This window comes from Egretta garzetta, unplaced genomic scaffold (assembly GCF_000687185.1).
Source record: "Egretta garzetta isolate BGI_Z169 unplaced genomic scaffold, ASM68718v1 scaffold712, whole genome shotgun sequence".
NCBI classification, from domain to species: Eukaryota; Metazoa; Chordata; class Aves; order Pelecaniformes; family Ardeidae; genus Egretta; species Egretta garzetta.
Genome location: NW_009258883.1, coordinates 335041 through 357132, shown reverse-complemented (window position 1 = coordinate 357132; position 22092 = coordinate 335041). Strand labels below are relative to the sequence as shown.

General features: G+C 43.7%; 2 protein-coding genes across 2 annotated transcripts; one reads left to right on the top strand and one right to left on the bottom strand.

Annotated features, from left to right (window-relative positions):
- The first annotated feature begins 985 nt into the window (after window positions 1-985).
- HMGCS1 (3-hydroxy-3-methylglutaryl-CoA synthase 1) lies at window positions 986-9093 on the top strand. Its single transcript, XM_009633861.2, has 10 exons — window positions 986-1216; window positions 2135-2592; window positions 2979-3104; window positions 3618-3782; window positions 4522-4690; window positions 4813-4983; window positions 5795-5901; window positions 6248-6373; window positions 6656-6819; window positions 7199-9093. Exons 2-10 carry the CDS (start codon window positions 2145-2147, stop codon window positions 7289-7291), a joined length of 1569 nt encoding a protein of 522 aa, XP_009632156.1. The 5' UTR covers window positions 986-1216; window positions 2135-2144; the 3' UTR covers window positions 7292-9093.
- A 1411-nt stretch (window positions 9094-10504) lies between these two features.
- NIM1K (NIM1 serine/threonine protein kinase) lies at window positions 10505-21378 on the bottom strand. The gene is made up of 3 exons (XM_009633860.2): window positions 20722-21378; window positions 13477-13745; window positions 10505-11420 (listed from the first exon to the last, which is right to left on the bottom strand). Exons 1-3 carry the CDS (start codon window positions 21011-21013, stop codon window positions 10671-10673), a joined length of 1311 nt encoding a protein of 436 aa, XP_009632155.1. The 5' UTR covers window positions 21014-21378; the 3' UTR covers window positions 10505-10670.
- Between the last annotated feature and the right edge of the window lie 714 nt (window positions 21379-22092).

Sequence of the window (22092 nt, the reverse complement as noted above, 5' to 3'; positions counted from 1 at the left end):
CTCAGCGAGGCCGGGGCGGCGGTCGCCTGAGGTAAAGGGGCTTGGTGACGGGGGGGCTAAGGGGGAAGAAGCCCCGGTCGTCCACGGGGTGTGGGCGAGAGGACAGGAGAGCGTGAGCTGGGGTTGCAGCAGGGTACGCAAAGCAGGCAAAATCGGTTGTTTTGCTTAAAATCGCGGCGGCGCCCTGGTAGGGTTGTTCTGCAGCTGCTTCAGTAAGCAGCCTTAAATAAACAGCCTTTTTCTGCCGTTCCCACGTTTTGAGTATGAATCATAAAATCGTTTAGGTTGGAAAAGAGCTTTGAGATCATCAAGGCCAACCGTAAAGGCTATAGGGAATAAAAGCGACAAGGGAAATACTTAAAAATCAAGCAGGTTATTTTAGGTACATCACAGGCGTGGTTGCAACTTTGTTAGAGGTGGCCAAAAAGGCTGAAAGCTGCCTGGTGGAAAAAGACCTGGGGGTGCTGGTTGACAGCCGGCTGAATACGAGCCAGCAGTGTGACCAGGTAGCCAAGAGGGCCCACGGCATCCTGGCCTGTACGCCCCTCACTACAAGAAGGAAACTGAGGGGCTGGAGCATGTCCAGAGAAGGGCAATGAAGCTGGTGAGGGGTCTGGAGCACAAGTCTTCTGAGGAGCGGCTGAGGGGACTGGGGTTGTTTAGTCTGGAGAAGAGGAGCCTGAGGGAGACCCGATCACCCTCTACAACTGCCTGACAGGAGGCTGTAGCAAGGTGGGGATCGGTCTCTTCTCCCTGGTAACAGGTGATAGGACAAGGAAAAATGGCTCAAGTTGTGCCAGGGCAGGTTTAGGTTGGACATTAGGAAAAATTTTTTCACTGAAAGGGTTGTCAAGCATTGGAATGGGCTGGCCAGGGAAGTGGTGGAGTCCCCATCCCTGGAGGTATCTAGAAGATGGGTAGATGAGGTGCTTAGGGACATGGTTTAGTGGTGGGATGGCAGAGTTAGGATAATGGTTGGACTTGATCTTAAAGGTCTTTTCCAACTTAAACGATTCTGTCGTTCTATGAAAATGAATGGTGAGCCACACCCCTCTTATTTTAGGTCTTACACAAGACGGCGTCTGTAACAGAAAATGCTTTCTCTGTTTTCCTAACGCTTGCCTTATTATGCATCCTGTAAAGCCATCCTTCCAGCAGGGAAAGGCGTTACTCCTTTATACAGCTCACAGTCATTTTATGGAAGAAGTTGGGTAAGGTCAGTGCTATGGTACTTGCAGCTGGGCACGAAAGGGGTGAGCACTCCGTAAGGTTGTAAGCAAAAGTACAGGTAGATGGTGCGGGTCTGGGCAATAGGGATAGGGTTAAAGTAATAGGATGTAGTATATCCTGGGGCGTACTACACCCTCAGATGTAGGGACAGTAAAGTTACGGGGTTAAAATAAGAAAACTCAGTCTATCAGGGGGAACCACTGTGTGTTCGTCTCAGCCTGTAAAGTATTCCTCCAGGCCTGCCATTAGGAGTTCCAGTGTTCTGGAATGTCAAAACAGAGTATGCTTAAAACAAACAAAAAACCAAAAATACAAAAAAAACCCCAAACCCCCACCACCCCCAAAAAATTTCTGCTATCTTTGTTGCAAGTATAAACAAAAGAGAGCAACTTGGATCACTTCATTTAAAAACAAAAACAATTTTGAAAAGTCCTGGCCTGTTTTAAGGCAGAGGTTTCCTGGTAAGGATAAATTTTAGACTTTTAAGTTCTCAGCTAGCAACATTTAAAAAAAAAAAAAATCCAATGTTTCTAACTTGGTTGTGTAAAACTGAGACTTTGTGTGTAAGCAGAAGTAGAATAATGAACATTAAGACTAATTTCTCAAACACTTAATGCTTGTTAAGCATGTGTTTTGCTTCAGTGAAATAACTTGGGCATCTGTTCATCTCCAGGGCTGAAATTTGTGTTTTCAATTAAAAGTAGTACTACTTAGACGTTTTGTAACGTTTCATATTGACGTTTACAGTATGCTCAGACCAAAGTCTCCCCAGAGGCCTCTTGCAAATGACCTTGCAGAGTACCTGAATTTTAAGTTCTATAAACCTACAGAACATGAAAGTTGCTCTCTCAAAATGGATGTGAATAAATCAGCTGGGGTTTGTGGTTTTCTTTTTTTCTTAAAGATCTACCACGATGCCTGGGTCTCTTCCAGTGAATGCTGAATCCTGTTGGCCCAAAGATGTGGGAATTGTTGCGCTGGAAATATATTTTCCCTCTCAGTACGTTGACCAGACAGAGCTGGAGAAGTACGATGGCGTGGATGCTGGGAAATACACCATTGGGCTAGGCCAGTCGAAGATGGGGTTCTGCTCTGACCGGGAGGATATCAATTCTCTCTGCTTGACTGTGGTTCAGAAGCTGATGGAGAGGAACAGCCTTTCCTATGATTGTATCGGGAGATTAGAAGTTGGAACGGAGACGATAATTGATAAATCCAAATCTGTGAAGACGGTCCTGATGCAGCTTTTTGAAGAATCTGGTAATACGGATGTAGAGGGAATTGACACCACCAATGCATGCTATGGAGGCACCGCTGCTCTTTTTAATGCGATTAATTGGATTGAGTCCAGTTCTTGGGACGGTAAGTTCAGGGTATTTTCTTGAAAGGTTTTTTTCATCTTCTGGTTTTGAGTAGTCTGCCTTATAATGACAGTGTTCATGTTTAACCATATAAAACCCAGAGGGTAAACCGTTTTTTCTTCTGAAGTCTCTTTCTTAAATGCTCTGGGCATTTGCTACTAGTTCGATTACAGTGCAAAAAGTAACGACATGGCTAATAATCACTGATCTTTTCCTGTAAATTTCAGTGGCTGCCAGGAAATTGAAATGCAGGGGAAAAGTCAGGGCTAAAGAGCCCCTTAATCTTGGGATCATCTCTATAACCAAAGCCTAAAAATTGCAGATGGATATTAAAATGTGCTAGATTCTTGGCTATTTCTCATAGCTATTTCTGTGTGTTTTTGACAGGACGCTATGCACTTGTTGTTGCTGGAGACATAGCTGTGTATGCCACTGGAAATGCCAGGCCAACAGGTGGAGCTGGTGCTGTTGCTATGCTAGTTGGTCCAAATGCTCCGCTAATTTTTGAGAGAGGTTAGTCCTGTGAGAAAACGTACCGTTCAGCCTGATAACTGGATCTGTTCTGAAGCCTGTCCCCTGTTTTTTGTGGGTTGCTGGAGGACTGGATTAACTCCCACTAGTGTCGGAAATTGTACTTTGTCTCCTCTTGCTCTGGGCTAACTTGGCCACGTCCCGTTACAGGAGGCAGGCAAGGAACAGCTAGAGTTGCTCCTCTCTGTTCATTTGCTTGGGGGATTCTTCAATAAAATTGACAGAGCGGACTAGAGCTGAATAACACAGTGCTCTACTTCCAAGGCGAAGTGATGAAAATACCTTATTAATTGTGTTTGTTGTGCTCAGTCCTACTGTATTTAACAGGCATTTGAGAACTGTGTGAAATGCTACCTTAAAGGGCCTGAAGTGCTGTGAAAACCTGCTTGGCTGGGGCCAATTACTGCTTGTTTCCCCACCTGTGTTAGGCAACATATTCACAGTGACCCAGAGCAGCTGAATAATGTTCAACTTTTGTCAATTTCTGTCCATCAGGGTTGCGTGGAACCCACATGCAGCACGCGTACGACTTCTATAAACCAGATATGGTCTCTGAATATCCTGTAGTCGACGGCAAACTATCTATACAGTGCTACCTCAGTGCATTAGATCGCTGCTACACTGTCTACCGCAACAAAATCCATGCCCAGTGGCAAAAGGGTATGTAGCCTCACCTGATGATACTGCAAGATTTGGCAAATACTGGAATGTGTAACTACACAGACAATGTATTTTCAAGTTTTAGCATCCAGTCTAAAGACTCATATAGTCCCTTTCTTTGTGTTTGTGTGTTCTGAGGCGATTGAAATGTTTGTGCTCTCCTGTAAGAAATGCTTTATTTCTGTTCTGGTATGGCTAAGTACCTGACTGTCAATAAGGAGCGGTCTCTACAGGCTTTTGTCGGTGTGATGTGTAATACTTAGCTTAAAAGCATGTTATTACCCCCTCCATCCAAGGCTTTTTTAAGAGACTGGGGTTAATCTTTAAATGTTGTATCATGATACTGATTTTTTTTTTTTTCCCCCCATATGTTTAGTAATTACTTCACTCATATTAAGCATAGGTGTGAAGATTAGATAGTTAAATGAAGTAGATTATTTATTATGTCAAAATGCTGGGTAGAAATATGGAGATTCTGTATATAAAGCTTATAATAGCTTTCTCTTTAGAAGAAGGGCAAACGTTGTTAGTTGGTGCACAAGACCAGTAAAAACCTCACTTTTAGGTAGAAGTAGCTGCAGTGTTTTATGTGAACTTGACAGCAGTAGTTGGTCTTACGGTTGTCTCTTGTGTGCTGATGTGTTATGATGAGTGGTATCCTGCCATCCCCCTATTTTACTTTCATAGTTGAAGTGAGTGCTAAACATGAGTTGTAACACAACGTTTCTGCCACTTCTAGAGGGGACAGACAGACGCTTCACCTTGAATGACTTTGGATTCATGATCTTTCATTCTCCCTACTGTAAACTGGTACAGAAATCTGTGGCTAGGCTATTGCTGAATGACTTTCTCAGTGACCAGAACCCAGAAACAGCAAATGGTGTTTTCAGTGGTCTGGAAGCTTTCAGGTGAGAATGGCTGCTGTCTTCCTTATTCACACAATCTTAATCTGCTGAACATCCAAGGTGTGTTTTTACTTTCTGCCATTTTAGTAAATGTTTCTGAACTTTTCTTACTTTTTTTTTAATAGGGATGTGAAACTTGAAGATACATATTTTGACAGAGATGTGGAAAAAGCTTTTATGAAAGCCAGTGCAGAGCTCTTCAACCAGAAAACCAAAGCTTCGTTACTTGTATCCAATCAGAATGGAAATATGTATACCCCTTCAGTCTATGGTTGCCTTGCCTCTCTTCTAGCCCAGTAAGCATAAAATTGGGAAAAAAAAAAGTCATAGCTTTTTATATGTAAGGCTATGAACGGTTTTTGTTTCAGAAAGCCTTTTGTAAAAGCACCATCTAGCAAACCTTTTCCTACTAGATTGCTTTAAGCAGCAAGACTGAAGTTAAAAAGTTGTTCTGCACGCACAGTCAGTTCAAGTGACAAGCTGTCTCAGAATTGCTGTGTCAAAAGCTGATCTGAAACAGCACCTTACTGCCTTCCAGAGTAGGATCTTACTTGTAAGGTGGTGTCTTTTCCCAGCCTCAGCCTGTTTCCCCGCACCTCCTGCCAAAAAGACCCAAGACACTGCAGTGGAAAAGAGAATCAGAATACCTCCTCTGTTTTGCTATAATAAGCAAAACCAAATCAATATTTACTTAACGTATCTTTTTTTTTTTTCTTTTTTTTTTCCAATGACAGACTTTTACAAAATTATGTTAAGTTTAAATTCCTCTTGAACCCCTTTTCTTTAATTCTGACTTTGCCTTCCAAGATGTGATTGTTTTAGGCTTCAGGTCACTTAAGAATGAAAATTGGCTGCCTTCTAGAGAATCATATTCTGGGCATTTCTTGCTCTGTTTTGCTTAGGCTGTGTTGGAACTTAACACTTAACAGCCATGTTTGAAAATGTGTTTTTAAAAAGTCATCATTTATGCATGTAGCATGCTACATGTGTATTGTAGTCAATGTAACTTGCTGGCTGTTTTTTTCTAAGCTAGCTGGAGTTCCTAGTAATTTAAAATTGGCACCTTGGCTTAACTGTCGCTCTAAAGAATTGTTGCTTGTTTTGCAGGTACGCCCCAGAGCAGCTCGCAGGACAGAGAATCAGTGTGTTCTCATACGGCTCTGGCTTTGCTGCCACGCTGTATTCCATCAGGGTCACGCAGGATGCCACTCCTGGTGAGTGAAAGGAAGACGTGTTAATTAACTCCCTTGCACAGCTCACCTCTGAATGCCTTGTTGCACGACCCACCAGCACAAGTAAACCTACAGAACAATGCCTAATGACAGTAATGTTAAACTGAAGAAGTTCCAGCTCCAGGGGATGTTTAAGTGTCTCCTTGGGCAAACAAATAATATTCTTCGAACTCTGTTAACGTTTTGATGGAGTAAGTGGGAATATTTTTAAATCACTAAAAGTTTAGTTTCTGTAATGCAAAATATTTTGAATGGGCTTCAAACGTTAACATGCTGCTGTGCAGTCCTTGGCACTTGTGCCACCTTACATGATGGTTTTATACTGTAGGTTCTGCTCTGGACAAAATAACTGCCAGCCTTTCTGATCTCAAAGCAAGACTTGACTCAAGAAAATGTATTGCACCTGATGTCTTTGCTGAGAACATGAAGATTAGGCAGGAAACGCATCATTTGGGTAAGAACCTGATAAATATGAATAATTCCTAGTCTTACGGCAAAATGCTGATTGCTTAATTTGCATGACCCTAAATGATCAGGGTGTAGAGTGAAGGAAATGTCCAACCCCTTCTGCTTCTGAATAACTCGTGTTCATTGGCACAGTGTGGCTGAAAATAAAATGCAGACTTGGTTTTTTTTCTGTCTTACTACGTCCAAACTGCAAAGGCCTGTGCTGTGTAGAACTCTGATGAGGAACCAACTAACAGCGCGTTACTGGCTTTTTTTTTTTTTTTCCCAGCAAACTATATTCCACAGTGTTCTGTAGATGATCTCTTCGAGGGAACGTGGTACCTCGTGCGCGTGGATGAAAAACACAGGAGAACTTATGCCCGGCGCCCACTCCTGGGTGATGGACCTCTGGAGGCAGGAGTTGAAGTTGTCCACCCAGGTGTTGTTCATGAGGTGAACACTCGGCACTGTTTTAAAGTTTGATATAAATAGTGGAATGGCTTCATGCGTTTGTCTTAGCATGTGCATGTGTGTTAAAAGAGGAAGTGGTTTAACCAGTTACATTAAATACTTCGTTAACATATGTAACATGCAAGCCAGAAGTAAAAAATTGATCATGGGACTGTAAAAAGTACATGTCATCATAACAAGAACGCAACCACACAAGAATGAAACGAGAACAAACTGGCTCTTTTCACACAATGTTTGCATGAAGCATGACCGATGTGATTGACTTAAGACCAGTGAATGTTTGAGAGTTGGACTAGCCATGAAGTATGAATGTCTGTGAACTAGAAAACTGTATTTAATGGTTTTTTTCCCTTCTCCTTAGCACATCCCAAGCCCTGCTAAGAAAGTGCCAAGAATCCCTGCAACAACAGAATCTGAAGGAGTTACTGTTGCCATTTCCAATGGGGAGCATTAAGATACCTCTGTGAGGTGGGGATTGAATCAAGGTCTGAGGGCAGGGCGAGAGAGAGAGGAAAATGGGATTGCAGTAGTGCTGAAGTTTCAGTGTACAGTAGTGCTTCACTGGAGCGTGGAAAACTGTTTAAGCTCCTTGAAAAGATTTGTCGTAATACAGTGTGCTGATATTTATACTATTTTCAGAACACTAAAATCATGAAAAAACTGGAGGCAGAGGAACTTGCCAGGGGCTGTGTGGATTCCTAAACGTGTCTGAATTTTTCTAATTGCTGGCTAGTAGCTGTAGTCTATTACAAGGTCTTTGTACATAGAAAAAAAAGAATCTTCTCCTTGCTCTTTCCATGTAAAATGACTTGAAACCTACACTGTTAACTTCTACTTGTACTCAAGTGTGTGGCAAAACAGTCCAAGCTTTTAATGTTAGGGTTCTCAGTGCCTTGACAGTAAGCAGTCAGTCTTCTGAATACTGCACTTCCCCTCTTCTCCTGTATCACCTTCCCTTCTTCTTCCCCGTCTTCCTCCCATCACCCTGTTGCTTTGGAAAAGGTACAGAGCCAGGTAACACTCATTGCTGGCATAGAATCTCCCCTGTCAACGTGACTGAATCAAGAACAGCCAGACTGACAGGTGGTTTTCTTCCAAGAAATTCTGTGACCCGCTGTGTTAGTTACCATGTAATTCCTCGTAAGGTCCGTATTTACACCTCCATTGTAAATCACAGCAGCCTAGGAAGAAAGAGGAAAAAGAAGGGAGGTAGTAATTTTTTTTTTCTGCTAAAGAACAAAAAGGGTGTAATTCTTGGGCTCACTGATTCGGCACCTTTCAGGATTGGTTAGTAGAAGTGTGTAAGGCGGCAGAATTTCTAAATAAAACTTGTAGGTATTATGGAGATGTTTTAATTGTCAGACAAAGGAAGGGAGGAAGATAACTTTGTCTGGAGCTCTGGCCTCTTGCTATTCTTTATATAACACATTTCTAAAAGACTATTTCTAACTGTGAATTTGGCTTTGTACTTTGAAGTCCTTTTCACTCTTGGTAACACTGTAGGAATGGGGTCTTTTCTTTCTTTTTTTTGTGGGTGTTTTTTTTTCCCCCATCCCCTTCTGCAACATGCAAGCTAAAAGCTATCCCTTTTGCCAGTGGTAGATACACGATTTTAATGGGGACTCCATTCTGGTGGATTTTTAAAGCCCAGATTGGAAATGAATATGACATGAGCCTTGTAAGCTTGTAACATATATTTAAATTGAGCTAATGTACAGAATGAAGTTTTGTTGAATTTATTTCTTTGCTAATTCTACAAAGCTACATTATCTAATATAAAGTAGCAAAACCTGATTTGTCTGTTAAATTACAGGGGATTTTGTGTGTAATGAAGTGTTTGTATTATCTGTCACTCACTAGGATTTGATAACTTGCTGTATTTGTACAGTCAAGCCTTGGTAAAATAGCTGTTTATTATAAATTGATGAATACTAACCTGTTTGTTCTGCTGAAAATGATGGAGCAATGATGCATGACGATAGTGTGTTTGCAAGTATTTTGGTTTAGGTTGCCCTCGTGAAACTTGCCTTGGCGCCAGAAAAACAAATTGCTATGGAACAAAGTCCATTGCTGGCAGTGGACAAGCCAAGGAGCGAGCTACTGGCAGAAAGCTTAACCACAGGGGCCCCACGGTCTGTGAGGCTGATCCTTTATTAAAATAAAGTTTGAGCTATTTGAAACCTGCTGGAGTAGTGCTGACTTGTTGGGTTTTCAGGATGGATCTGTTTTTCTTTAACAGGAGAGAAAGGGGAAAGCAGCCCCGTGAAAACCCGAAGTTGTGGGTTCACAAGCTGTGTGGACCTTCTGGATCTCTCATTCCATTGCAAGAGTGGAAAGAAAGGGTGGCTTAGGCTGGTGCAGAACCATGATTTCAGCGCTGTGGTTCAAGATAACTTAAATGCTTTCAGATGGAAGCTGGCTTTAGTGGAGGAATTAATTCCCAGCTTGTGAAATGCAATTCATCTTTATTGTTGTCTTAGGAAAGATGCTATCATTTCACCCCCCTCAGAAAAGCTGAGAAGGGGGACTGGTTCTTGCTTTGTGCTTCCCTGAGCCTCACTGAGGCCAATTTCTCACTGGCAGCTCATCAGAGTCATTCTGTTGCTCGTTTATGTTCATTACTCCTTTTTAAGTCAACTGATCGTCTCGCCAGTCCCTGTAATAGCTAAGGCATCCTGCCCTTAAATTCGGAAGCTCCAGCCCTACCTCTCCAAACCTTGTATTAGTTTACTTGCTTTAAGGAAAACTGTGCAGGTGCTACCTCTCAGCCTAGGTGTGTCCGCTCTGCCTGTGCAGAGAAGGACAGCTACCCCACTGTGCCACCAGTTGCATTGGAGCTGGTGGCGTTGAGGGTTCAAGTACAAAATAAACAACTAAAGCTGAAGATAGGCGTATCTGCCTCTTGGTGGCGCTCAGAACAGCGGGAGTTGTCAGGCTCCCCAGCTTTTAACCTGCAGTGGCCAGGAGCATCAAAATCAGCTTTGTGCCAGCCTTCGTTGCCGAAGCAGTACGGCAGGGGGTGGGACAAGCCTGTAATGCTCAGTGTGTGAGTGGGTTTTGTCACTGGTTGCGTTCAGCTTACTGATACCTAGTGCTAAAGCAAGAATTTAAAACCACACGAGTTTTGGATCGTACTGAAATCTTTCTTTCATCAGAGTGCAACTAGAGTCCACGCGGTTCTAGGCTGTCAGAATCGTGCGGGTGATGGAGGGTGTCAGAAGGTTCGTAAGAGGGTGGCCCAACCAGGAATTGCAACCACGCCTGCAGGGTTAAATCCTGACTTGCCTTTATGAATTGTGGCAAATCAGGACTGGTGGTCAACAACAGCATTGCTGTTTCATTAAACAAAATAGATCTCTGATATACATTTTGTGATGTTTAATTCACTGAAGAAGCTTTAAAGAAGGATTTGCAGCTGTTTAGATTATGGTCTGGCTCCTGCTTAAATTCAGTTCTCTGCAAAAGCTGTCCTGGTTTGCAGTGGTAAGGCTGCGTCAAGCGAAGGTAGAATGTCTCGAGCCGTTAGCTGTTGCACGCCTGGGAACCTCCCGCGTGCGTTAAACGCAGTACTAGTTCACCTTTACGAAACGGTCACCTCTGCTAGCAATCCCTTACCCGCTTCACTTGCGCTGGCTACACCGTGTCTGGAGCAAGGGACAAGCAAGCGCATGCGAGCCCTGTACTTGGGCGCTTCGCTGCGCCTTGAGAAATGCAAAGGAGATGAGGCATTTTTGGTTTATTCAAAAATTACAAAAAATATCACAACAGAACTTGCGAAAAGTGAATAAAACCTTTTGTTAACAATGTGCTGAGTATAAAGCCTGCAGTGCAATTTATAAAATACAGCACAGCTTGGACGTGTGCTTCACCCCGCTGTAAGAACTGACACTTCCCCTCAGGTCTTGTTCTTTGGGTTCTGGATGGGACACGATGGGAACGCATTCAAGCGCCCTTTTCTTCTGCACTCTGTGCAAAACAATTCTGTAGACCCCCGTTATCGAGCTGCGCGCGTCCCTTCCCCGGTTATTCTGAATGTGCTCTTCTGTGATTCCCAGATCTTCCAGAACGTTTTTCACTTCGATTTCTTCCTCTTTGAGCGTACTGACGTCTGACAAATATTTTGGATCCAGTTTAAATGGCTGTAAAGGTTTGGGGTACGGTATTCCTTGCATCCATTCGCTGTTCATAATAAGTTTGACAGAGTATCGTTCGGTTGGTACGGGCTGAAGGACCCCTTTTATCAGTTTCTGGCAAGTTTCTGAGAGGCAGGGAGGCAAACTGTACGTCCCTTCAAGGATGCACTTTTTCAGTTTGGCCACTGTGTCTGCCCGAAATGGCATGATCCCCGTCGTCATGAAGTATAGCAGGATTCCCAGTGCCCAGATGTCTACATAAATGCCAATGTAGTTTTCATCTCGGAAGAGTTCGGGGGCAGCGTAAGGAGGAGAGCCGCAGAAGGTATTTAAAGTTTCATCCCTCTTACTTATCGTGCTGAATCCAAAGTCTCCCACCTTAACACAGGTGTTACTGGTGTAGAAGACATTTTCTGCTTTCAGGTCCCGGTGAATGATATTATTCTCATGCTGTAGAAGAAAAGGAAAACTGGCATTAGCTTGTTCACAGGGAAGTTCTCAAGTGGCTAGCTCTTAACATTCATTAATCACCACACAGGAGAAAGGGAGTGATCTTGGGCAAAGTCAGAAATAAGCATTGCAATAAAAATGAAAAGTTGGAGTATTTAAACAATTTTAACTTAATTCTCTACTGACAAAAACACAGTAGAGTAGGTGGAGAAGATGGGAAGAAGGATGCTGGTTTTCTTAAGAACAGCAGTCTCAACTTGTTAACTAATAACTATTTTCATGAGGCATATTTGTGATGGCATCATGGCTACTCCTGCAAGACTAGGTATCTTCACGTGCAAAATCTGTACTTTCTTCACAGTTCAGAACACTTGCTTTTGCAATGACCAAATTTCTGTAATGATGTAAGTAACAAAATAATTTCTTTTTAACTAATTCCTTTTTTGTATATATTGCAAGCTTGTGGACTTCTGGCGGGAAAGCCTCTATTTCACTGAGTGAACATAATTGCAGATAAAGTAAGAAAGTTGCTACGATTCTGTTGTGGGATCTAATGTCCTATGAGGAACTGGTGGTGGCAGGAGAAAAGGACCACAGGCTCGTGCCTTGTGGTATTCCATCTCGTTGCAGGACACCAAGTTCAGTGGTGTCTTCTAGTTTTAGAAATCTAAAATAAATACGTATGCTGTAACTTGTCCTTTTTTCCCTTGGAAAGAGCAGTAGTTGCCAAGGACTCAAACTGAACTTGCTCTGCTTCGTGGTGACCTACCTGTCCTCATTAGGTAAGGGTTTAGCTTCATCTTTGAAATAACTAGAGGGAATGGACATGTTTGAGCACTCTCTACCCTACCCTTTGAAGTAACAAGGTGCATGCATCTGGAGGCAATTAAGGAAACCCTTCGGTGTCCTAAGATTTTTAAACTGTCATCAAGAATAGGCAGGGATCTTCTGTCCCAGTGTGGGCTGGCAGCAGCGAGGTGTGATTTAAGTAGCCTGGATTTGATGGCTTAGCAAAAGTCAAAAGTTTTGCAGAAGCCTGCGCGTACAAGCGAAGCGGTTGGGCAGCTTGGTCGTCTGGGTTTAACGCTAAGAAATAGATGCAATCTTGAAATGTCAAGTAAGTTCCAGTACCTGCAGGGCACCTGTCTGATGGAAAAGGTGTTGAAGCTAATCCATCACTTACAGGACATACGATCATTTTGTCAAAACATATGAAAAATGCAGACTGTTGATATATGCCACGAGCAGTTTGTAATGCAGTTTCTAGGTGTCTGAGCTGGAACACCCTCACTTTTGATCTCGCCTGAGAGGATTACGTGGCAGGAGAATATGAGCCACCGGAGGGCACCCTCAGCCAACTTTAGCAAGTACTAGTTTCACTTCTCAAACTTGCACAAGTCTTCCTGTGTTTTTATGCTGTTAAGCAACCGTCATTACTATGTAAGGTTCAGACGAGATGGTAATGAAGTAGTTAATTGCTGCTTTTCTGCCTTTACAAGATGCTTTGGGCTCTACACAAATAGCATCGTCCTAAATCCAGATCCTGAAGACTAGGCAAGGGGAAGCGACTGGGTGGGTGTTAACTTCACAGATTTGCACAAAAGTGAGGACTGGGAATTAACTCTCTTAAGTGCCAGGCTCCCACATTCATTAAGAAGCAAGCCTCTTCCCTGGCACGCTTTCTTCTAGCAGAAGAGCGACTGATCTTATGTTTTGAAATAGGTGGAGGGAAGAAACAAAGCTTTGTTAGCTGGTGCCTGCAGCAACTCAAAGCCGACAGGAGAATGCTGTTGCTAAAGGGGTGGTTCCACCCACCAGGTGTTCCCAGTTTGGTCTCCTCCCAAAAGCTGCCAACAGAGAGGCAGTAACTCCAGGACGATCTGAAAGCTCTCTGGGACAGCTTTAAGACAGCTCTTCTCTAGCTGTTTTGCTCTTCAGAAATGTGGGCCTGAAATCTAGGTAAAAGTAAACCTACTAGTTGAAAGCCGAAAGATACACCCATAAAACCTGCTAGAGTAGCAAGGGGCAACATGCCTGTGGAAGAAGAGCAACTTACCATGTGCTTCACAGCAGACACAATCTGGGAGAAGATTATTTTACACTCTGTTTCTAACAGCTTCCCTTCTGTACTGATTTTAGTGAAGAGCTCCCCACCTCCTGCGTACTCCATCACCAGGTGCAGTTTTGAGAGCGTCTCCACCACTTCGTATAGTCTGATGATATTTGGGTGATGCAGTTTTTCCATGCTGGATATCTCACGAGACAGCAAACGTTGAGTCTTCCGGTCTAGCTTTGTCTTGTCCAAAATCTTAATTGCAACTTTCTCTGAAAAGAAAAACGCTTTTCCATGTTGTTGATGCAACAGGTACAAAAGGTAGTACTGTTTACTTACAACAGTGCTTGGATATAAAAGTTCAGCTCTGACCAGCAGGAGCTAAGCTGCAGAGGCCTGCTAAGCCCTGCCGTCTTTCGCGCACAGCCATGCCCCTTTCTGCCTACGGCATCCTGCCCACCGCTGAGGCACCCACGGGCTGCTGGGGCAATGCGAGGGCTCATCCAACCTGCTGTCTTAGTGTGCTCCACTGCTGTCAGACCAATAGGTGTCTGATGGCCACTGTTACAGCATCTGCTTTGGGTGTCTAACGCCGGTAAAGCAACCCTGTGCTTCCTCTGTCGTCGTTCGCTCCAAGCTCTTCGGCTGAGCCAGGCCTGAGCCTGGTGCTTGCAGGCTAATGGAGGTGTCAAATTTAGGTGCTTTGTTTCAGAGCAGACAGACAAACTGGGGGGTAATTTAGGGGCTCTGGCTATATGACTCTGCAAGTTTATGATGGAGAGGTGGTTTTAAGTTGGTGCGACTTACAGAACTCTCCCCTAACTTCTTATCCCATACCCTCACAAATTCTCAGTTACCAAAATCAGTGTTGTAGAAGTTTGTCTTTCCTGGGACAACTGTGCCAGTTTTTTCCAACATGTTCATGCACAAATAGTTCTCAGTACTGTACAGAATACAGGAAAAGCATGTTTTTATTTCTGTTTGCCACAGCGGGCCATGAATACACATCACACAGAGATCTTATTCTGAGGAAGGGAAAAACCAGTCAAGTAGAGTAAGTTACAGGGATTCTGTAAGACAGCAAATGTACCTGTCCTACCCTATCCTGGTAGTGCAAAGCTGCAGTTAAGTTCTACATGTTTCTGTAGCGTATCTGCAGTAAGGCCAAGGGCCACAAAAGACAGATACGTGCCTGCGGCCGCACCGCATCACCAGGCTGGCTCAGAGCAGTATGCATAGGTCAATCACAATTGCCCTTATGTTTCTGTGTTAATTGGTAGGTTATGGCTTTTGCCTTCACTCTGTTGAATACAGCTGGTGTTTGAAGGATTAGTCTGGTTAAAATAGGTTTACAGTGGCTTTGCATAACTTGTCGGGACAGCAAAATCAAACTGGATCATGGCAATAAAAACAACTGTTTATTCCTGGGAAGAAGGTTTTTTCCCAAGAACATCTTCATCAAACATTCACAGATTTCTTAACAATTAATCACCTTTATCAAATCTTTCAGGAAAAAACTCGAGCTCAGTTTCAAGTACGTGGGGGTAAATTTAAAAAAAAGTCAGTATTTTTTACTTGTTGCTTTAAGAGGAGTGAGAAGGCCATTACACTTGTACATGCCTTCTGGTATAAACCATTCAAAATGTTTGTACTTAATATTATAAAGTTGTTTAACTCAGTGTTTCAACATATCTAAAGGAAGTGTTAAGGATACATAAGCATTCATCTCTGTTCAGATCAAGAAAACTCCATGTTGGGTATAGTTACCTTTCTTAGTAACCTACATGCATAAATTGATCCCCCTTACTAAAGTGCAGCAGATACTCCAGGCAAATGTGATTCTTGTGAAAGGTGCTGAATTATCCCTGGACGTGCCCGTTGCCAGGAGGAGCCTGCGCTGCGTACGGGGCAGTCTTCCCCATGCTGCTTCTCTCTGACCTGTCCCATGCTTCCTAGTCAGCCCGTTAGGAAAGCGGGTACCTACTCCTGCGCAGTGCTGGTGGTGGTGTGGCAAATCATGAGGAAGTGCAGCTACTAATGGTAACAGCACACGACACTGATCCTGACAGAGCTCTGACTGCTGACCTAGGGGTGAAAGACTAAAACCCTCCTCACGTCGGTAGTGTATTGATCACCTAAACCAGGAGGAAAGAGCATCAGCTCACAGTAGGTAACATTTGCGCAACCAAATGCTTAGATACCATATGGATAACAATTCTTACAATCTTAACTATGTAATTGCATCATTACATCTTGATTGAGAAAAGCTGGGGGCATTTGGGTTTTAAAAAACAAATCTTCTAGGTTAAATTCCCTCCCTTTCCTTTTGCTGCAATTTACTATTCGTCCTGGTCAGTTTTCCTGCCAAGTTTTAAAGGGAAAAGGGGCGGGGGGAAGAGATTTAGAACTGAAGGGCTTGATCCTGTTCACACACCACCATAAATCAGGACCAAGCTCCTTTAAATCTACATCACTGCAGTTGCATATGCATGATATGCAAACAAAATCAGCCCACCTAAAGTGTAAAAAAACCTGACACCCTCCTTTTCATTTTTAAACTCATTCTCTCTGCTTCCAAAGAAACACTTGGTTTGCAATTCCTGTATCACCCTTGCATGGCAGCAGTGTTGAACAGAAAGGCATTTTTAGCAGGCAGCTTATTTACCGAAGTACTAAAATTGAGTAGCAGGAGATTTGATTGACTGTACGCAGTGTATGCTGAGGTTTGAAAAGAGCTAGCTGAACTCTTAATAAGGTAAGATAGGAAAAGGTTGAGAAATAATTTCAGGAAGAAGTGGTGTATGCAATGATGGCAAAAGGAAAAAAAACCACAAACAGAATCGAGTTAAAATTGTGTAAAAAAAAGAAGCAGACAAGGTGCTTGGACATTCCTGCCTTTGCAATTGATGTTTCATGTTTGCCTGGCTTTTTACTAGCTGTAAATTTTGGATGCTCTTAGTTGCATCTATTCAGCTGTGCTCTCACACTACATTTGTCAGCTGGAAGGTATATTTAAAATAAAGCTTACACAGAGCTTAGGAACCTAACAGGCCGTAGAAACCAACTCCACAGGTCTCTGGAGAACTGCCAAAATTTAGGTTAATAAAGTGGGCAATGCTCCTGAATAACCCAATAGACATCACAGCACCAAAAATGTTCCTGCATCCTCTAAACACCCAAGACAGCCCTCGTGAGAGAAACAAGGTTCTGCATCCAGTATGATCCTGCAGTTTTTTCCTCTGTCCCTCTAGAAAAATTTTTACACGTATGCTGCTGAGACAGATCGCAGGGCTACAGAACAGCACACACACGTAATCGTTACAAAGGCTCACCTTAGTAAAAAACAAAATTGTTTCCTTTTTTACTATAGGGTGACATGTAAGGAGAAAGCCTGTACCTAGAACTTAACACTGTGACAGTAACTGAAGAGCTGAACAGCCCCCTGACACATACACCTCCCCCTACCACAGGGACCTGAACGGCATTAATAATGAAGTCTTTGTATTTATATAATCAGCAACAAAAAAAGACTTGTACTCATTAGCACTGTGCAGGAACATCACTTCATTGCCAACGCAACGACGTGCATCTACTGGAAGAAACAGAATCCTCTTTGTGGGTGGTGGTAGGGGGTGTGTATGCATGCATGCATGTGTGCACGCGTGTGCATGTTCCTATTCTGCTGTCCACATACTGTATTTTATGAGGATGGAGGCTCACAGGCAGAGATGAGACAGAAGATGTTTATTCTTCACTCTTCCTTGCTCATGATAGTTGCAAACTTGGTGTTGAGAAGTATCATGTGCTGAAACATGAGCTGGCAGGGGAGAAGACCAGCCTGGCTGAACTCAGGAAAAAAAGGAGAGTTTATGACCTTCAGAGGAAGGGGCAGGCAAATTGGGAGGACTACAAGGATGTTATGAGGTTATGCAGGGAGAAAATTAGAAGGGCCAAAGCCCAACTAGAATTTAATCAGGCTACTGCCATAAAAAACAATTAAAAATGTTTCTATAAATGCATTAACAACAAAAGGAGGGCTAAAGGAGAATGTCCATCCTTTGCTGGATGTGGAGGGAACCATAGCAACAAAGGACAAGGAAGAGGCTGAGGTACTTCATGCCTTCTTTGCCTCAGCCTTTACTAGTCAGAGGAGTTGTTCTCAGGGTACCCAGCCCCCCCCAGCCAGAGGGCAGAGATGGGGAGCAGAACAAAGCTCCCATTATCCAAGAGAAAATGGTTAGTGACCTGAGACACCACTTAGACATACACAAGTCCATGGAGCCAGATGGGGTCCACCCAAGGGTACTGAGGGAGCTGGCAGAAGTGCTCAACAAGCCCCTTTCCATGCCTGACCAGCAGTCCTGGCTAAACAGGGAGGTCCCATTTGACTGGAGATTGGCAAATGTGATGCCCATCTACAGGAAGCGCTGGAAGGATGCTGCAGGGAACTACAGGGCTGTCAGTCTCACCTCAGTGCTGGGGAAGGTTATGGAGCAGTTCATCCTGAGTGCCGTCACGTGGGACATAGAGGGCAACCAGGGGATCAGGCCCAGCCAGCATGGGTTTATGAAAGGCAGGTCCTGCTTCACCAACCTGAGCTCCATCTCTGACAAGGTGACCCACTCAATGGATGAGGGAGAGGCTGTGGATGTTGTCTACCTGGACTTTAGGAAAGCCATGGCCGGGGCAGGCATACTCTTCACTGGGTACGAAAAAAAACCTGGCTGGATGGCAGGGGCCAAAGAGTTGTGGTGAATGGGTTAAATCCAGTTGGCGGCCAGTCACAAGTGGTGTCCCCCAGGGCTCAGTATTGGGGCCAGTTCTGTTAAACATCTTTATCAGTGATGTGGGTGAGGGGATTGAGTGCACCCTCAGTAAGTAAGTTTGCAGATGACAGCAAGCTGGGTGGGAGCGTTGACCTGCTTGAAGGTAGGGAGGCTCCGCAGAGGGATCTGGACAGGCTGGATGGATGGGCTGGGGCCAAGTGTATGAGGTTCAACAAGGCCAAGTGCTGGGTCCTGCACTTGGGTCACAACAACCCCATGCAACGGTACAGGCTTGGGGAAGGGTGGCTGGAAAGTTGCCTGGTGGAAAAGGACCTGGGGGCATTGGTCGACAGCCGGGTGGATACGAGCCTAGGTGGTCAAGAAGGCCAATGGCATCCTGGCTTATATCAGAAATAGCGTGGCCAGCAGGAGTAGGGAAGTTATCGTCCCCCTGTGCTTGGCACTGGTGAGGCCACACTGTAAATACTGTGTTCAGTTTTGGGCCCCTCACTACAAGAAAGTCACTGGGGTGCTGGAGTGTGTCCAAAGAAGGGCAACAAAGCTGGTGAGGGGTCTGGAGCACAAGTCTTCTTAGGAGCGGCTGAGGGAACTGGGGTTGTTTAGCCTGGAGAAAAGGAGGCTGAGGGGAGACCTTATCGCCTGCTGACAGGAGGCTGGTGTGAGGGGGGGGGCGGGTCCTGGATATTAGGAAAAATCTCTTCACCAAAAGGGTTGTCAAGCATTGGAATGGGCTGCCCAGGGAAGTGGCTGAGTCCCCATCCCTGGAGGTATTCAAAGACAGGTAGATGAGGTGCTTAGGGACATGGTTTAGTGGTGGACTTGGCAGTGCTGGTTTATGGTTGGACTCGATGATCTTAAAGGTCTTTTCCAACCTAAATGATTCCATTATTCTATGAAATGGCCTCCTTACCCAGTGAACATTTTAACTGAAAAAGCTACTAACAAACCAAAGAAAAATAATTTGAGAGATTTCTGGTGAAAACAAACCTTTTAAAGAAAAAAAGTTATGGTTTTGGAATTTAGTTTATCCAAGATTACTGTATTCGCTGAAGTTCCAAATTTTTCAATCAATCAGCTCTATTAAAATGCTAAAGCAACCTGTCTCCTAAGTAAGTTCAATAATTAAAAGGTTCATCCAGATGAAATTTATAACTTCCTTTCATTAGCATTCCTCCTGTTTCCAGTACAGGAGCAGCATTTCCTCCATCGGTAAGCACAAGACAGTTTTCTCTGGAAGAAAAAAAATCACAGAACAGAAGAGGAAGTAATTTGCTGTGGGCCAAGTAGAACAGAGATGCTTTTCTGAAACAAGCAAAAGCAAAAATTCCACACCCAGTTAAAGCAACCCTTAAACTTGGAAAAAATAAATACTATCAGTTCCCCACTTTGATTCTCAGTGCAACAACTGCTTCATACGAAAGGTTAAGTGTGAGCTTTCAGACCTCTGCAGTCTGGGCTGAAAGAGGTGGTTAGAGAAAATAATAACAGGTAATATGGCATGAAGGCTTTGAGGTGTACCTCATTCTCTCACCTGTAAGATGATGGAGGGGAGTCAATCTAATTGGAAAGGAAAGACTATGAATAAAAACCAGAAGATAGTAGTGTACAAAGATGTGGGGAAAACCAGCAATCCCTGAGGGCAAACAAGAACAGTTTCTATTATTGTCAGGCAGTCAGAGGCAGAAGAAACAGGACAGATGAAGACAAGTTCTTAGTTATACCTAAAACTGAAGCGTTTGCTGCAGTTACCTAGCCTTTCTCACTCCTCCCAGAAGCTGCACATAAGGTGCTTTTCTGTACTTAAAAAAAATAAATTGAAAATTCAACCCCGGTTTGGCTGTACCACAGCTCGTTCCCCTGCACCTTGCTCAGCCCACACCTATAGCCCTGTCCCAGCTTTTTACAGTAATGAACCACATGCAAATGAGTCAGTAAAGCAGGCATAAAATTTCTCATCAAAATTACTGTGACCAAATAAAAGCTTTGCCCGTACGAGTAAAATTTGCGATGAAACAAGGGAAGCCTTGCTAAGCCTGTCTGCAGGCAGGAGCATGCCTAGCCAGGCTGCCCTGGGGGTTCCCCGCCTATAGCCCTGCAGCCCAGGAGCTGGGGCAGGGAAGAGGGCAGATGGACAAGTTGTAGGAGAGGAGGCACAACACCGTGCTTCAAAGTGTGGGGTGTTTGGGCCATGGGATGAGATGTGTTAACTCCATGAAGTGCAGAAATTAATTTTTCTTGTAATAGCTGCCATCTAGAGAAAATGTTTCTGCTTTTTTTAAAGCCTAATCCAAACCTTATCTGTGACCCTGCCTATAAATTCATTCAAAACCAAAAAACCCACACATACAAACTATATGTGTATTTAAGGTTCAGACAGCATCTTTCTTCCCGAAGAGGTCCATTTGTATATGTACAGAACTAGGGCGTTCAGCACGCAGGTGACCCACACAGCGGTGCCTACCTTTGGTTAGGGAATGAATTCCAAGCTTGACCTGCGAGAAATTCCCACTTCCTATTTCTCCTCTGACTCGATAGAAGCCAATTCTCTTTCCCAAGGTTAATTCTTTCACCACTTTTTCATTCTGGGACATATCTTGCATTAATTTCTCAAACGGGGTCAGCCTGTGCTGCCTGCCCTCTTCATCTCCTCCATAGCACTCCGGGTGCCCATCATCTTCTCCGCTGTCTTCACGATGCCACCTGGAATAGCGGTGTTTTCCAAGACTTCCTCCATTCACATACCCTGTTGTCATAGTCTATAGGGTAATCACTTCCCCATTTAACAAGACATCCTGATAAGGATTTTGAATGAAATGATTCTGTATGAATATGCAATCCTGCACATAATGCTTACTGTGACAAACTTAGCAAAAAAAGCAGCTTACTTTCAGTCCAAGGAAATTACTTTAAAAGCAAGTCTGGCATATCTACATATTGCAGTTCTGTTCAAAATCAGAGATGAAACTTCAGGCTGTTTTGGTCCATCTCTCACTAACTAATTTAGCGTGTCAGGATCTTCATGTGCAAGGTAAAAGAGGCTTTGCAATTAAAACTGTAAACTTTGTGCAAGAAAGCGGCGAGTTGCTCACAGTCTATGCAGTACATTTGACACATGCAAAACATTTGACACTAATTTTCAGGCTTCAGCTTGCTGCTTTGAAAACTAACTTGATAGATAAAGGTCAAACAAATAGCTGACTAACTGCTCTGAATAAATCCAAATGCTTCCAGTTCATTTTGAATAGCTGACCTTCAGAGTTCTCCTTGATTATGGTACCAGTCCAAGAGCTGAACGTAGGGTTTGCCTTTGATTCATTCTTCAGCCCGTGAGCTTGTCACTGTGCCTTGGAAATGTCACTGTGCCTTGAAGCCTTGCTGTAAAAAGATCGCTGCCCCTCTGTTTCCTTCCCATGGCAGGTTTAACAAAGCAACTGATTCTCGAAGATGACAGGAAAAACATAATCTGTGCACCAGGCAAAAGAAACTCTGCGCCTCAGTATCCCTGCAGTCACATGGCAGGACAATACAGGATTAAGTAACTGCAATGTCACGTTAACCCTCCTTTATTTAGATGAGCTTTCTTTAACGCCTTGAGCCTTCTCAAAATTTTGCCAGACGCACGGTGTTCCTAAGCAGACAGATGAAGAAAGTCATTAAAACCTTTACATAACAGCCATACGCTTCACTAAATGACAGCACGCTGCATACCGTTTCAACCAGTTTAACTCTGTTTGGCAGCACAGACGAAGAAGTCCTTACTCTAAATATGCAAGCAATCACTTACCTGTAAAGCAGTACACCATTTTTTTCTTCTTTACCTTTCTTCTTTAAC

What these genes read in the sequence shown, in the direction of transcription:
- HMGCS1 (XM_009633861.2), top strand. Translation starts at nt 2,145, where the DNA reads ATGCCTGGGTCTCTTCCAGTGAATGCTGAATCCTGTTGGCCCAAAGAT. An exon ending in TGAGTCCAGTTCTTGGGACG is followed by an intron (nt 2,593 to 2,978) that starts GTAAGTTCAGGG and finishes TGTTTTTGACAG; the next exon opens with GACGCTATGCACTTGTTGTT. An exon ending in CACGCAGGATGCCACTCCTG is followed by an intron (nt 5,902 to 6,247) that starts GTGAGTGAAAGG and finishes TTTATACTGTAG; the next exon opens with GTTCTGCTCTGGACAAAATA.
- NIM1K (XM_009633860.2), bottom strand. Translation starts at nt 21,013, where the DNA reads ATGACAACAGGGTATGTGAATGGAGGAAGTCTTGGAAAACACCGCTAT. An exon ending in AATTCATTCCCTAACCAAAG is followed by an intron (nt 13,746 to 20,721) that starts GTAGGCACCGCT and finishes TTTTCTTTTCAG; the next exon opens with AGAAAGTTGCAATTAAGATT. An exon ending in TGTCTGCTGTGAAGCACATG is followed by an intron (nt 11,421 to 13,476) that starts GTAAGTTGCTCT and finishes TTTCTTCTACAG; the next exon opens with CATGAGAATAATATCATTCA.